The sequence below is a fragment of the Rhipicephalus microplus genome, chromosome X (genome assembly GCF_043290135.1).
Source record: "Rhipicephalus microplus isolate Deutch F79 chromosome X, USDA_Rmic, whole genome shotgun sequence".
Taxonomy (NCBI): Eukaryota; Metazoa; Arthropoda; class Arachnida; order Ixodida; family Ixodidae; genus Rhipicephalus; species Rhipicephalus microplus.
This window is the reverse complement of record NC_134710.1, coordinates 338101306-338116234: the sequence shown is the minus strand read 5'-3', so window position 1 is coordinate 338116234 and position 14929 is coordinate 338101306. Positions and strand designations below refer to the sequence as shown.

The 14929-nt window shown below is 45.4% G+C and overlaps 1 protein-coding gene across 3 annotated transcripts in view; it reads right to left on the bottom strand.

Annotated features, from left to right (window-relative positions):
- Nucleotides 1-2599: 2599 nt before the first annotated feature.
- LOC119161219 (stomatin) overlaps nucleotides 2600-14929 on the bottom strand; it is a 173755-nt gene continuing 161425 nt past the window's right edge. For all 3 annotated transcript variants that reach the window (XM_075879723.1, XM_037413584.2, XM_037413587.2), the window contains one exon: nucleotides 2600-11612. In XM_075879723.1, coding sequence (XP_075735838.1) covers nucleotides 11581-11612 — 32 coding nt within the window. In that variant the 3' untranslated portion in view covers nucleotides 2600-11580. The remainder of the gene's footprint in view (nucleotides 11613-14929) is intronic.

Genomic DNA, 14929 nt, shown 5'->3' with positions numbered 1-14929 from the left:
CATCGTCAATCGGTCGGCATGAAGCGCAGCACTTATTGAGTGCGTTGAGATATCTTTTTTTCTAGCCTTCAGCGCACTATAAGATGTATTTCTTAGTCGAAGTCAGATGCTTATTTAAACGGTGATCTTGATCCAGCTGCGCGGTACGGCGGCACATAAACAATACAGTCAGACGTAGATGGTGCCAAATAATCGAAAACCTGCGCTTTTTAAACGCACTTGTTCCTTGAGGTGCCATCCTGGCACACAGTTTGGCCAAGATAACGCAAATGAACTCGTCCAGGGCTTCGTGTGAACTTACTCTTGGGTGAAGATTTTTTTTGTCATATATATGAGTGCAATAGCCGGCGCTCATCTCGTATGACAAGTCGATTTCACCCGCGCGTTCCCATAATATATTTGCCATATATTTGCTAGGCATTTGCCCGACAATTTATTTCCCAATATATTATTCGCAGCAAATTCATGCCTAAGCTTTTTTCTTGGTGTGGAATACACACGTATCTTTGATAAAATGGTTTTCGAACATTGTGGCTTCAACGTTCCGTATTCAAAGGCTACCTGTCACTGTGGCTCTCTTCACAGTCGCGGCCTACCTCATTTTTCTTTATTCGTTCCATGGGAATCGGTACACGCCGCTTGCCTTTCACGCTCGAGTTGGAGCAGCCAACGGCTGAACAGCCGACCATGCTTTATCGGGACGAAGATAAACGGACGACCACGCGCGCGTATCCCGAATAATCTGAGGCTTGCGGCGAACCGTTTTGCTGTCGCCTACTCTTCTCGAACCGGAAGCCGGTAGCAGACGGCGCATCCCACAATCCCTCGCTCTTTTACTGGTCACCTATTGCATTTTCTCCTCTCTTGTACCGACGAAAGCGCTGGTAGCTAAGCAATGAGGGATGGCACGAGGAAAAAAAAATACGTCACGAGCGCTTCATGACCTTGAGCACTTTTTTTTTCTTGGAATCCTCGGCTTTCCAGTGCGATTGCATGCCCACGCATGCAGAAGTCGCGGCCTCCCGCGGCGATCCCTGTAACGACTGAGCGCGTCATGCTCGAATAAGCCAACGGCTTACAGCGGCTACGACGAGCGATTTTTTAGCTTGTTCCGTCAAGTGACGCGAGAAAAGAAAGCAATTTTAGCTGCGTCAGAACTTATGCTAGACCACGTGCTGAGCTATAATATTTGGCTCGGGTGTTATCGACAGCCTCTACATTTAGCGCTATCTATCTATCTATCTATCTATCTATCTATCTGCTTGATTGATATGTGGGGTTTAACGTCCCAAAACCACTATATGATTATGAGAGACGCCGTAGTGGAGGGCTCCGGAAATTTAGACCACCTGGGGATCTTTAACGTGCACCCAAATTTGAGCACACGGGCCTACAACATTTCCGCCTCCATCGGAAATGCAGCCGCCGCGGCCGGGATTCGAACCCGCGCCCTGCGGGTCAGCAGCCGAGTACCTTAGCCACTAGACCACCGCGGCGGGGCTATCTATCTATCTGCTCGCCTACGTCTGGGTGCTCTCGTGAACACCCCCTTAACTCGGGGTTAACCGAAATTAGTACAGGACGGTAAAATAGTTTGACGAATATGACTCGCTGGTCATGACATGAATAGGGTGACAATCCCGTCGCGTACGTCGTCAAACGTTTTTCGCCAGACACGCGAGGCACATACCCGTATAAGGGCGGGTATGTGCCACATTTATGCCGGTATGCGTCACCGGTGTTCGACAGTTTATTTCGACCCAGGAAGAAAGAGAACAGACATTCATAATTTTAACGCGGGATTGTTGGATGGAAGAATTTATTTGTAGTCCTGTGAAACGCGACTAGCGCGCAGTGGGAGCGCTAAAAAATTTACACATCTCTCCCTAAATAGGGTGCAAAGCAGCGCTGGTGTTCACTTGTGTCTGCTTCCAAAATAGACCCCAATGTTCGTGAAATGTCTATTGTGCTTGCCGGGCTGGCTGTCCAACACTACACATATCCATGTGGTTGATACGTGGACAAAGGCAGCAGGTGGCGTGTCAAAGAAAGAATTTTATTTGGTCGAACCTGTAGCCGGGTTACTAAAAATCAATATACATCAATGCACATTGTATACAATGATTGTGGTGAACAACGCATCAGACTTCGAAAGACTGCGGGATTCCGCAGAACTGAATTGAAATGCTATTATGTGCTGCCTCTCTATGTAAATCTGGTTGGAGGCATTTGGCGACAGTACAGTGTACACCTGCATCATTGTTTTATTGGACAGAATTGGGTGACTTACCTTGTTCCTGGACGCCACACTCTGTTTATAAAAATTATTCTGTGGATGTCTCTGAGACAAAGTGGAGGGCACGACCTTTTCTCTCTTTTCCTCGAACGTACTTTGAAGATGAGTAACAATACTGAAATGGTCTCCTGCCTTTTCACCAGTTGTCCTGAGCCACTATATATTCTCTAAGTGCTTCACGATGTCCTGTCTGTGTATGCAGTGCAGCTCCAAGGCAGCAGCGTTTTTCTCCAACAGAACCTCCTGGATTTTCTCTGTTTCATTCATAACATCAAATGACTATGCAAAACAGCAGTACTGAAATGATCAGTTTATACGTCTCTTTATTAGAATGGTCACTCAGTACAAATGATAAAATACACTGGAGCAGTGAAAGCGCTCATAAGGACAACAATTACAATGACGTTTCGACAAACAGAGATCGAATTTAATGCACTTTTCTTTTCGTGGCTCCGTTTGTGTCCTCAAAGCTAAATGCAGGCTTGTTTAACTCTATACCGAGAGTGTCAGTGCGATGGAGCATAGAATGATATCTCGCCAAAACTACGACATGATTAAGAGGCATGAAGTAGCGGAGGACACCGAATGTTTTTAGGATACATTTCATCTTTATCAATATGTGACCGCCGTTCCGGGAATGAATCGCTACACCTGTTCGCTACGGCGTGTCGTTGATTACAGAATTTGGCAGTGGCCAAAAATCGAACCCGTGCCCTCGAGCTTTGTTAAACGAGACCCCTTTTTTGTTCTTGCTATTTCGCTTCTTGAAGGGTGCGAAATAGAACGAACCATGCCTCAGACAAGTGAACATTTTTAATAACTGGACAAATTGCAAACGTTTCGTTTAACACACAGGCAAAAAAAAAAAAAACGCCCAGTCTCTTGAAGAATTATGCAAGGAACTCCGCGTCCTTCTTGCGAGTTACTCGTAAAATGTTGTGCGTAAGAGACGTAGACAATAGTACAGACATACACGCAGCTCTTCTGCTCTTGTACACGTCTTTTACGTTCAACATTTCGCGAGTAATAGCAAACCAACAAGGCCAAGTTTACACCATTCTATAGAATGCCCCGATCACTGTCCTTCAGGAAGTGTATCGCGCAATGGCGCAGTATTGGACAAAACGCGTGAAACGGTGTACCGACACCCCATAAACATATTTGGATTATTTTGAAGTGTGTGTATATATTTGTAGGTTAAAATGAATGGGCTTCCAGGCTATACAAAAGTATGGTTTCATTACTTTCCGGGCGCACTTTGGTCGTTTTCCTGCAACCATTTCTTGAACGAAGTGTCTTGTTAGACTAGTCATTATGTCCAAAAAAGTGTTGCAGCCCTGAATTATGCCCCGTAATTTTCACAAAAGGAAAAGATGTGAAATTCGTCGTACCGGGCAACATCTATATCGTGCGCCCTTTCGTGGTACTGGCCTTTGAACTCAGCGAGCTATCGCCGGCGCTATTAGCTGCAAATGGTGCCCATGAGCGGATACTTTACCGCGGAACAGTTTAGCGTATGGTGCATGTCAGTGTCTAATAAAAAATATTGTAGCAAAGCTTCAGTACATCGTGGTTCGGAAGTCTTTTGCCGAGTATTATTGGCCACGTACGTACGTGGGACGAAGCCATCACATATACCCAAAAGCGCAATAGGACTACTTGGTTTTCAATTTAGAAGAGCTGCAATACCACACAACGCTATGTTTACCTTTGTCTTGCATTGGACTTCTTTCTTTATTATGTGAAAAAGGCTTTATTTAAAACTCTAAAGTAACTGAATGATACTACGAGCACATAATTTTAATGAGGTAACAATAATGCCAAGAAAAGTATACGGTATTTTATTTGCAGTAATCATGGTACAAGTTTCGAGAAAGTAAAGCGGATGAAAAGATAACTTGCCGCCAACGAGGACAGAACCTGCAACCTTAGGTCTCTGCCACCGGCAGGGACCTGTACTTTTCTTGGCATTATTGTCGCCTATTTCTCATTAATATTGTGTCTAACAAATAAAAAAAACGTTTCCTTAAGCATTGCCCCCCCCCCCCCTTTTTTTTTTCCTTCGACCACATAATGCCTAGTAACGGCATATGGTCACAGTGCGGACAAGCTTCGAACACGAAATACATGCATAGTTCCGGCACTAGCCTTCCGTAACTCACTGATTCACAAGGTCGGCACCATGAAGACTGTTAGCCCTGACGAATCTATTCACACTTGAGCTGTATCACCCAGGTGTTGTAGTTTTGCTCTGATTTTTGTTGAAGTCGCACAGTGTATAAGGTAAACAGAAGTGCGCGCTGATTCCGCTAGTGGGAAGTGGATGCTACTATCTACGACGATGATAACAAAGCTGCACGACATAAAAGGAAGGAGAGAACGCTCGCCAACAGCATTGAAAGGGGCGTGGCAAATATTAACACAAGCTGATTTTAGTTGTCCAGTAGATGTCGGATAGATAGTGAATACCTTTCCCTTCCCAAATGTATGGTCAAGGTAAAAAAAAAGCGTTTCCGAATTCGTTTTCTTCTGAATAACAGGTAAACAATTCAAGGTAATGGTAAAAATATGAAGCAACATTCAGTTGCCTTGGTGCAGCTACTATGTTTAGTATATATAGGGCATTCACGCGACAGAAAAAAAAACTCCTATGAAATGGTCGAAATATATTGTTTCGTCGCATAAGTACTAAAACACAGTAAGGATATTAGAATAAAAAAAACTTTCAGTTCTTTAAAAAAAGTGGATGATGCTAACTTTCTAAAAACACGAAAAAATGCGGTCCCTATGGCGCAATTACTCTTCCTTTTCTCCCGGCTGTAAGGTTAGCATTTACCTCTCATGTACATAAAAATCCGATCTCTGCTTCGTGAAAATCTGCCTGTAACGAACGCTTCACTTTTCAAAAAAAAAAAACGTGATGAAAAAGCGAAATGGACGTTTATAGTGATGCGTGAATTGCTATGAAACAATTATAGATATTGATTTTACACAAAGTATAAGCTTGACTGCATGCTGCTTTCGAGCACAACAAAATTCTATGGTAGTGATGAAGGAATACAGAATACAACCCCACACATTGCTAACGCGCTGTTGTCAGTGTAAAATTTTTTTTTCGTTTTACGTTGACCAGAAAACAGTTACTGCGGCAATAAGCTGAATGAAATCAATGAAAACGCACAAAACAACGCACCCACGCACGACAGTGTTTTAAAGAAACGTCCTTCAGACCAAAATCTGATTGATTGATCGATATGTGGGGTTTAACGTCCCAAAACCACCATATGATTATGAGAGCCGCCGTAGTGGAGGGCTCCGGAAATTTCGACCACCTGGGGTTCTTCAACGTGCACCCAAATCTGAGCACACGGGCCTACAACATTTCCGCCTCCATCAGAAATGCAGCCGCCGCAGCCAGGATTTGAACCCGCGACCTGCGGGTTAGCAGCCGAGTACCTTAGCCACTAAACCACCGCGGCGGGGCACACCAAAATCTCTCAGACCAACAATGCATATCAGTGGCTTTCCCGAACAACAACAAAAAAAGCGTTATTACTTGCAATAGGCGAGTAAATAATGCGAATGTAATTTAATATAGGCACAGTAAAATTATTTTTTGTGAAGCCGCGGAACACGGGTCAGAGACCTGATCTGGCTTAATGTTTCAAGTATACACGTAGGACTGCAACTGAGATCAACCACTGGGTCCCAGTCTAGCTTCCCGATCAGCCTGGCCGATTCCACCTAGATCGTTTCAGCCCTGTTCACTCTTTCTGCCGCGGGCTCTGATGTCACTCCGTTTAAACCGGTGTGTCCCGCTGCATAGACGTGCCTACGCTTGCTGTCGTCGCTCGACGGACATGGATTGCCAAGCCTGATGAATGTTTTCGTGGCGTGCTATAGTGTGCTTGTTGGCGACTCAAGAAAGCCGTGGTTTTCTGTGTCCGTGTAGGAAGCGTGGGTATGTGATGCACTTTGCGCACTGGATATTCGCTATCCGTACGGCTGGGAATTCGAATGGTTGGGCGATGTTGCGTGGCAAATCGTCGCGACAGAGAGACCGAAGTTGCGTGTGGTCTCGTTTCCTAAGGACAACCGAAGAACGAAATGGGAGCGTGTCCTTTGTCAAGCTGACGTCGACACTAATTTTCTTCATGACCCGAAGGTACGTGTGTCCGCACTACATATTTCCAAGTCGTTCAATGGCACCATCTCCACCATGTTCCGTTCTTGCTCTAAAATAAAGGTGTCATCTGTGCTTCTGACTTGTTGGCATAAGCCCTGGCGTTAAAGTAATAAACGCGCATGGCAGTATACGTTTTCAGAACAGACGTTTTTCCGTCAGCCTGGGTCGGTAAACGTTTTGCCATTGGCAATTGGCGTCACGGACTTCTTGTATTACCTTTGTTTACTTGGTTGGAAAAAAATAGGACTGCTGTTGAATTGCTTATTGCGTCAGTTTTGCGCATAGTCTTTTCTTGCGGGGTGTTCCTGCCACTTTATTGCGGTATTATAACTTTGCGCCAGCCTCGACAGCATCTTAGCCTTATATGTTTCCTTGAAATTTGGATGCGTGTAGACACTTACGGTAAGGCGCTTTCTTCAATGCTTTCAGGTGCGTGAGCTTTACTTCAAGCTGTAATGTTTAAGAACCACAACAAAATATACTGATCCAAGAAGTGGCAGTGCAGTGGAAGCGCCCACTATGGTTTCAATTTGGGCCCAGCACCAACATTTTCTCCAGGCCCAAAGTTATGTGAGCGACTACGCATGACTAAGAGAGGGGCCAGAACAAAAGAGGAAACGCCCCTCCTTGTTTCGGTCTTAAAAAAAGTATTTTGTTTTCTTTTGCAATAGTCATCGCCCTGATATTGTGCTGAGTGACATACTTGTAGCAGCAGTACACACTTTCCTCCATAACTTCGTGTCTATATGAAGACAAGTTCGAAAGTGTACAAATAGAACTGCAGAAACATTGCTAATCAGTACGAACAGTTTCTCTGTATGTTCTAGTTATTGTGCGTGTGCAAATAAATAATGAATAAAATTTAACTTATTTATTTTGTCACTGTCGGCCCATCAAATAGATCAACCACGCGATCGATGGCGCACAGTCTTTGACTTTTTCTTGGAAGAAATCGCCCACAGATAAATCTCCAAACGCTTTACAGCGTAATACATTTCTTAAAACAGTGACTTTATTGACGCCAAAGGCAGAATAAAGCTGTTAAGTATGTAAAATTTGCCGCGAACGCTTTATCATTTGACGGGAGACGATAGTGGCAATGGATTCACGGGCTCGCGTTCGTGCGCTCGCTCGGGCAAAACGAGTGACGCCACGGCGGCAGTGAGCAGGTCTGAAAATATTCTTCCAGACGGCATTGGCCTGGCTTGCCCTCCACTCACATTTGTTATCAAACATATTCCTACTCCTCCTCAAATACAAATGGAAAATCATTAAATAAATAAAACCCCATGTGCCTCCCAGAGAGCGATGGAAGAACTAGTGAACCTAAAGGATGTTCACACGGGCGAGAAATTCTCAAGGAAGAAGCGGGGATTGCAGATCACGTGACAAAGATGCTGCGGATTAGCGTCGCACTTCTAGTCCGCAACTGGATGCTGAGGGGCACCGCCCACTCACTTGTTCCTGACGGCGCGCTTCTCCCCCGAGGATTTCTCCCTCGTATCAATAACACAGCTAGATTCACACGTGAGGGCGAAATCCCCCTGCTCCGCGGACTGAATAGTTACGTGATCCCAAAACCACCATATGATTATGAGAGACGCCGTAGTGGAGGGCTCCGGAAATTTTGACCACCTGGGGTTCTTTAACGTGCACCCAAGTCTGAGCACACTAATATCGACTACCATGCTTATGCGACCAAAAACCACTCACCTCTTCCACTGCCACACGAAACACATTTTTATTGCCACAAAACGAAAAAACGTGGCTTTTAAGCCAGTAGCCTGCTTCCTATCCACGCTAATCCGACCATTGTTGACAGATATGACGCTTAATCCTCGCGATCGAGGGCAGACGACCGTCTAACGGACGGATCGAAATAGCGGCGACGCATTTCTATCCACCTTAAAGGGACACATAAGCGGTTTCGCATTCACGAATTTATTGCGAATTCAGTAACTGCAGCTACTTACAACATGCAACGCGTTGTTTGTTTTTTCGCTATTTTCTATTAAACAACGGCGAACAAATTTTGACCAAGGGAACGCCTGCCCGGCGCGCGCGGAGCGCAGGAGCGAGCGTGGGGAAGATAGACACGTGGGGAGGTGACGTCATCTAAGGAGCGAGCCGACGGGCCGCCTGCGTCGCTGTCAGCTCAGCTTGTCTACTTCGGGGTTGTGTCTTGTTTCTGGTGCGATCTGCTCCCTAGCGAAGCATCAATATACTGCCAGTTCGTAGAGATTTGTTGTCAATGCACCGTTTTCTTCTGATTATAGATTTTCGCTATCCGACATTCACTAGCTGTTTGTGCGGGGTCGAAAATGACTCGCGATGCCGAATTACTGCGTGGCATAATCAATTGCTACCACAGCACTTTTGGTCGCAATCGGGTCGGGTTACACAAGTTTCCTCGGAATCAGAAGACGGATGCAAAATGGGCCACTGCAGATAAAAAAAAAGAAAGACTTCAAACCTGCGAGAAAGTCGGTGTGTTTAACAATCAAGGGTGTGCGACTGAACAGCAACGCGGTTCCCTCTGTGTTTCCGCACCTGAGGGGGCCTTCGCATCAACCACGAGCTGCCTTCGCGAAAAGAACTGAGCCAATGCTGTAAGACTACTTATGTGCCGTAGCAGCGCGTATATAGTTAGTGAACCCGCGCTTAGCGCAGCCGTGATCAGCTCACTGTGCTGCCTCGCTTACACGACGCTCACTTCGAAAGTCAATAGAACACGTGGAGCGCGAGCCGTTACTCAGACACCGTTCACCGTAGTTTTGCTCGATCCCGGACCCAGTATGCCGCGACCTCTCTGTTGCAGCGACAGCTCACAATCACACCTTTAAAGAACATTTATCAGAGCCAATGTTGATGGCTAACGAAAGAGACCGTGTAACACGGACGCTTCATTTCGATTCTAGCTCGGGTAAAATTTTTCGATCAAGATCCAAAATCATCGATTCATTGATGCAACAATCATGCATAAGATGATCCAGACAACATTTAATCGTTATCGTAACATTCTATCACTGCCGAATGCCACCACATGAAGCATAATCGTAGTTTAGGCTGGCCACGTAGCAGCGCTTGATCTAAACAAAAGGCCCCGCCGCGGTGGTCTAGTGGCTAAGGTACTCGGCTGCTGACCCGCAGGTCGCGGGTTCAAATCCCGGCTGCGGCGGCTGCATTTCCGATGGAGGCGGAAATGTCGAGGCCCGTGTGCTCAGATTTGGGTGCACGTTAAAGAACCCCAGGTGGTCAAAATTTCCGGAGCCCTCCACTACGGCGTCTCTCATAATCATATGGTGGTTTTGGGACGTTAAACCCCACAAATCAATCAATCTAAACAAAAGCTTTCTCGATTTCAACCATTGCGTGTGGGACACTGACTATTCACATGCTTCTTGCTTGCTGCGAAGGGCGATACTGATTGCATCAACAACGCTGCACTCTGAGCAGTGAAATCGACGAACAGCTGACGGTTTCCGCACGATGCCCGCACGAACCGTGCCGATACGCGTCTAAAAGCGAGTGCCGATGCTCTTCCTTATCGAAGTGAAACTACAGTGAAATTAAGTAAAACTACAGTAAAACTAACTACAGTGAAATTAAGCACTGACATGCATCTTATACGTGCCAGTCTGTTTCCGACGCGAGTCTGGGACTTATTTTCCCGTGCCGCATCACCAGCTCTGACATCTACAGATCTGTGCAGCGAACTAGTTACTACTTCCACAATTCGCCTTAATAACAACTACTCGATTTCATTAAATAAACTCGGCATCGCCTGCCAACGAGCACAGTCAGGTGTCCTCACCTACCTGTTAATGATGTCATAGACCGTCGACCAATCACAGCGGCAGCGAGACTCACGATGGCGGCCACGGCACCTATTGTTTGTTTTCGGCAAAACAAAGTTATTTGCGTTGTTTTATGCAAATTTAGACTTGAACTTTGAGTTCACCGCACGAAATCACGTGTCAAGACACCATAACCTTATTTAAAAAAAGTGTTTCAGTCTCCCTTTAGACTACTTTTTTCACTATCCACTTAGGGCTACTTGAAGTTTTCGCATGCTGATAGCAACGTGAAGAAATCGAGTAGGTGTGTCATATAAATATACCCCATATAAAAGCTTTCGAATATCGACTGACGCGCAATCATGTTTTCATATAGGGTGTTCATAGCCTAGATTGCCGATAACGTAGATGATACAGGGAAGAGGGGAAGGAGGCCGGGCTGTATGGGCGTATTATAGCGTAACCATACAACTGTCACACCACACAAAGATTTTATGTTGCTCCGGAAGACAAGTCATGGCACCTACGGAAAGTTATCCCAGGAGACCTTTTTGTGTACGTCACATTTCCGCGTGTTCGCGACGCGCGCCATTACACGAAATGTGTGACCGCAGGATAAATTGCGACACGACACCACTTGTTTCGAGGCACTTAAGGACAGAAACATGCTTCTTCCATTTATCTGTAGACAAAGTGAACTGTTTTATAAGAAGGCTGTGTCAAAAAAAAAAAAAAAGCTGATCATGAATCTTGTACATCGACGAACTTTCATAAAAAAAAAAGCGATTTCATGATCAGTGCTTCCCTGTTCAACATTTTACTGCGTATACAAATTCCGACTCTACATCGGGGCCAATAACTCACTATCTATACGTGTTCAAGGCACGTTAATTGTCAGACGCCTTTCGGTTTGCATTCAAGCAGCGTTGTTCCTTGACTGATATAATTATCATGTTCGCGCTATGTTCACGACAACGAAAACGTCCTCCTCATTTTTTTTGTGCCCCTTATTGCAACGACAGCGATGAGGGCCTTCCCACTCTCCTCTGCTCACGACCTAGTCGTTCAGAACCCACTGACTCGAACATATAACAGCTGGAAGTTTGAGTCTTTCCTCTCGAGTTCGAGTGGGCCGAATCGAATAGGTAATTGGAGCCTATAGGCGCATGTCAGTCCAAGCGGCAACGTCTCATAGGAAAATGCAACGAAGGCAATCTTCTTTGGTAGTAATGGTGCTTGTGGCTCCACCGACGTCCCATCGGTGTCCCGGGGGTCCGCAGCTTCCCTTCCAGGCTTTGTTCTCAGAGTTCTTGACTAGACGTTCGGTCTATAGCTGCAATTCAAGCAAGAACGTGCAAATGACATGCATACTTTCGCCCTATGTGTGCACAGATGAGCGTCTTTCAGAACTACAGAGGAAGTAAAATATCAATGAGATTTGTGGCAGCACTTTCATCGAGTTGCTAATGTATTACCATAAAATCGAGAGCAAGCGCTTTACGTGACAAAGCCCCCCCCCCCCCCCCCCTTTCTTCTTCGGGAGAATTCAAATGTGCGCCCCCTTCTCCCCTTTCTACATGTTCAGTTTCATTCACTGTTTTTATTGGCCCAACGAGTGCGAATGAAAACAGTGCATGCATGCTTATTCAACAAATTGTTGCATTAGAAGCACGGGTGTGCGTTCATGTTTAGTGGTTCATCCACTGCCATGATTGATTTCGATCCATGACTGAGCGAGCAACGCCCGCGCCCCCTCCCCGAATTTTGTCGGATATTCTTCAGCGTACGAAGGGGGGGGGGGTGATGGTGCTAGCGCGGGATTTTACGACATTTATATATCACGAGGGACTGTCAATTGCACATGCTTTCGTCTGCCTTTATGTAGCTTTGTTACTGCAACCCATCTGTGAGGGTAATGTCGCAGAGATAGGACCCCCAGCATAAGGCGTATGTCGGAATACCGAGATTGATCTTTAGAAAAAATAACTTTTATTGCACACTGAAGCATAAAAGGCAACATCCACTCATGCAGAGTGCACTTATGAATGATTACATACATTGCAGAGTTACATTCCACGAGGCAACAACATTCACTGTGGTCAACATTCATTCAAATCATGAACACAATAATTATAAAGGGCACCCTACATAGAAATGGGCAGGAGGTGACCAGCATACTAACTGAACGTACGCTAAGTACACATTTTGGGTGGTTTGGATAGAATTAGTATTTGAATAGCTTTGCTTAACAATGGCGAATATTTTGTCAACGCAGCCACATTCGCCCGATACAGCCATTCACCACCCTCTCCTTTAGCCCCTTCCTGCTCTTGCCCATCGCCTAGCCTTCGCGTGTGCTTTGCAGTCGAGGGAGAGAAAACCCATCATGTGCTGCCTAACGATGGAAACCATATGTAGTAATTTCTTGTTCAGTTGTGTACTGATCCGATGGGCGGTGTTTTGCATATCTCGTGTTTATAGTCACTGTATATGCTCCCTACGGGAGCAGAAAAGCGCATAGGTCCGCTATCTTGCCTGAATAGCAAATATAGTTATGCGGTGAAGCCGCGCCCCATATTTGCAGGCGACTTGCTTAAGCCAGTCGCCGATCGACGAAGCGTGTCGCCGATCGCCAGTCGACGTGCCTGGCGTGTCAACGACTAGCTAGCAAAGAAAAAAAAACAGCTGCTTTTGGGACTGTGACACGCAAGTTCAAAATCACTTTTTTTAATCTCTTCGGTTGCACAAAGCGCAAAGGCGTAGCATAGTGCCGAATAACATGCACCACCGCTGCCGCATGGTCAGGTGGCGCCATCTATGAAAGATAAGCAAGAACTCACAAACACAAAACATAGGTCCCCCGAGATTTAAAGAGCGCTCCACTAAGCCTATAGCATTGATTATTTCAGCATGTTTTTTTCTAAAATGGTGCCAACTCCACGCAAATACTTAGCTGTCTAAGCTTATAAGGACATAAATGTAAAGCGAATAAAAGCACCAGTTCGTAGCTAACGAGCTACAGAGCGCACGATGATCACTTGATAGATTCCAGGTAGACGGCAACCGCTTTCGGCGGTGCGGCCTGTGCACCAGCATAGTTGCACAGCGCAAGACTACGAGCAGTTACGACGTAACTACAGAAGAAGAGACAAGGACAGACAGCGCTCTTTCTGTCCTTGTCTCTTCTTCTGTAGTTAAGTCGTAACTACTCGTAGTCTTGCGCTGTGCAAATATGTTGATTCCCAATCACCAACTAGCCCAAGCATCTGTCTTATCAAGTTACTGTGCACCAGCCTCTCCGCAGTGTATGGTTGCTAGCGGCGCTGAAAAACAAATGCACCACTATGCTATACCTGAAGGTAGCATATACAGTGACTCCCCTCGTGTCCACTGTTGGCGTCACGCTAGCTGCACGGTGTTTTGGGATAGCGCGTCTCCATCCATGGCCCTCTGTGAACCAATGGCCACTGCGACGCTGCTGTGAGGCGGCAGCGACATTGCTTCTAGCCACAAAGAAGGAGCACGAATGGATGAGCATGAAATGTGACAGGCGTATGCTATCGGAGTGGGATACACGTCTATCGCATCTCCATTGGAAAAGCGTTCGGACGCGCGTGTGACGCTATCAGCCCTACCTTTTACGTGGCGTCGCGTCTGACCACTGTCTGAACTAAGGTGGACCGGCGGCTCCTGTCATTGATAGAAATAAAGGAGGCGTTTATTTTGTGGTATCCCATACTGTTACGACCGCTCTTTATTTTCAGCTCAACAACAAAACGAAATGATTGACGTCCATAACAGAACGATCAAGGTGTGGCGCTGGACAAATTCTGAGATCACTAAATGAAACCACGAGGAAGGCATGTCTCACTATATCCTCTCAACCCTGCCGTACACCAACGTTACAAATATGCTCCCGGTGACGTCATAATAGGCCTTTTTCTCTCCCTATTTCTTTGATTAAGTATTTATCCCGGCTTGGTGCATGCGATGTCACAATTTATTTAGTGTCTATGCGCGATAGAGATAGCGGATACGAATTCATAAAAGTCTTAAATAAAAATTCCTGATAGAACACTCAGATCCCAATTCGTTGTTTTTTTCTGGAAGTCAGACTAACATGGCACATAGTCCCTGTGAAAACAAGCTAATAGGCGAACAGAGCAAAGCGTATTAAAAAGAAAACATCAGCGTGATTGAAATGTTAAACAGTGGGAAAGTGAAAGCATCAACGTTCGTACAAAATCTACCACATATAAGACAGCTTTGCGCTAGTCCCCCGAAGGATTAAAAAAAAAAGACGGGAAAGGTTCAATGCGTAACCACGTCACTCCGAGGAATTATGAGTATGCATCCAATGTGGATCGTCTCAATAAACAATAAAAACAACAAATATAAAACTAAAAATAAACAAAAATTAACCAATGTGATAGCGAGAGCGCGGCCCCTTTTGCCCGACTCGGTCTCGATAGAAGTTCGCGGGGTAAGTAACGAAGGCGTAAACATTTAGATATAACGTCGCACTATATGTTTTGCGAAAAATGTTACAACAGAGTGTCATCGCCCACCTAGCGAGACACTTTCACACACACATATATATATATATATATATATATATATATATATATATATATATATATATATATATAT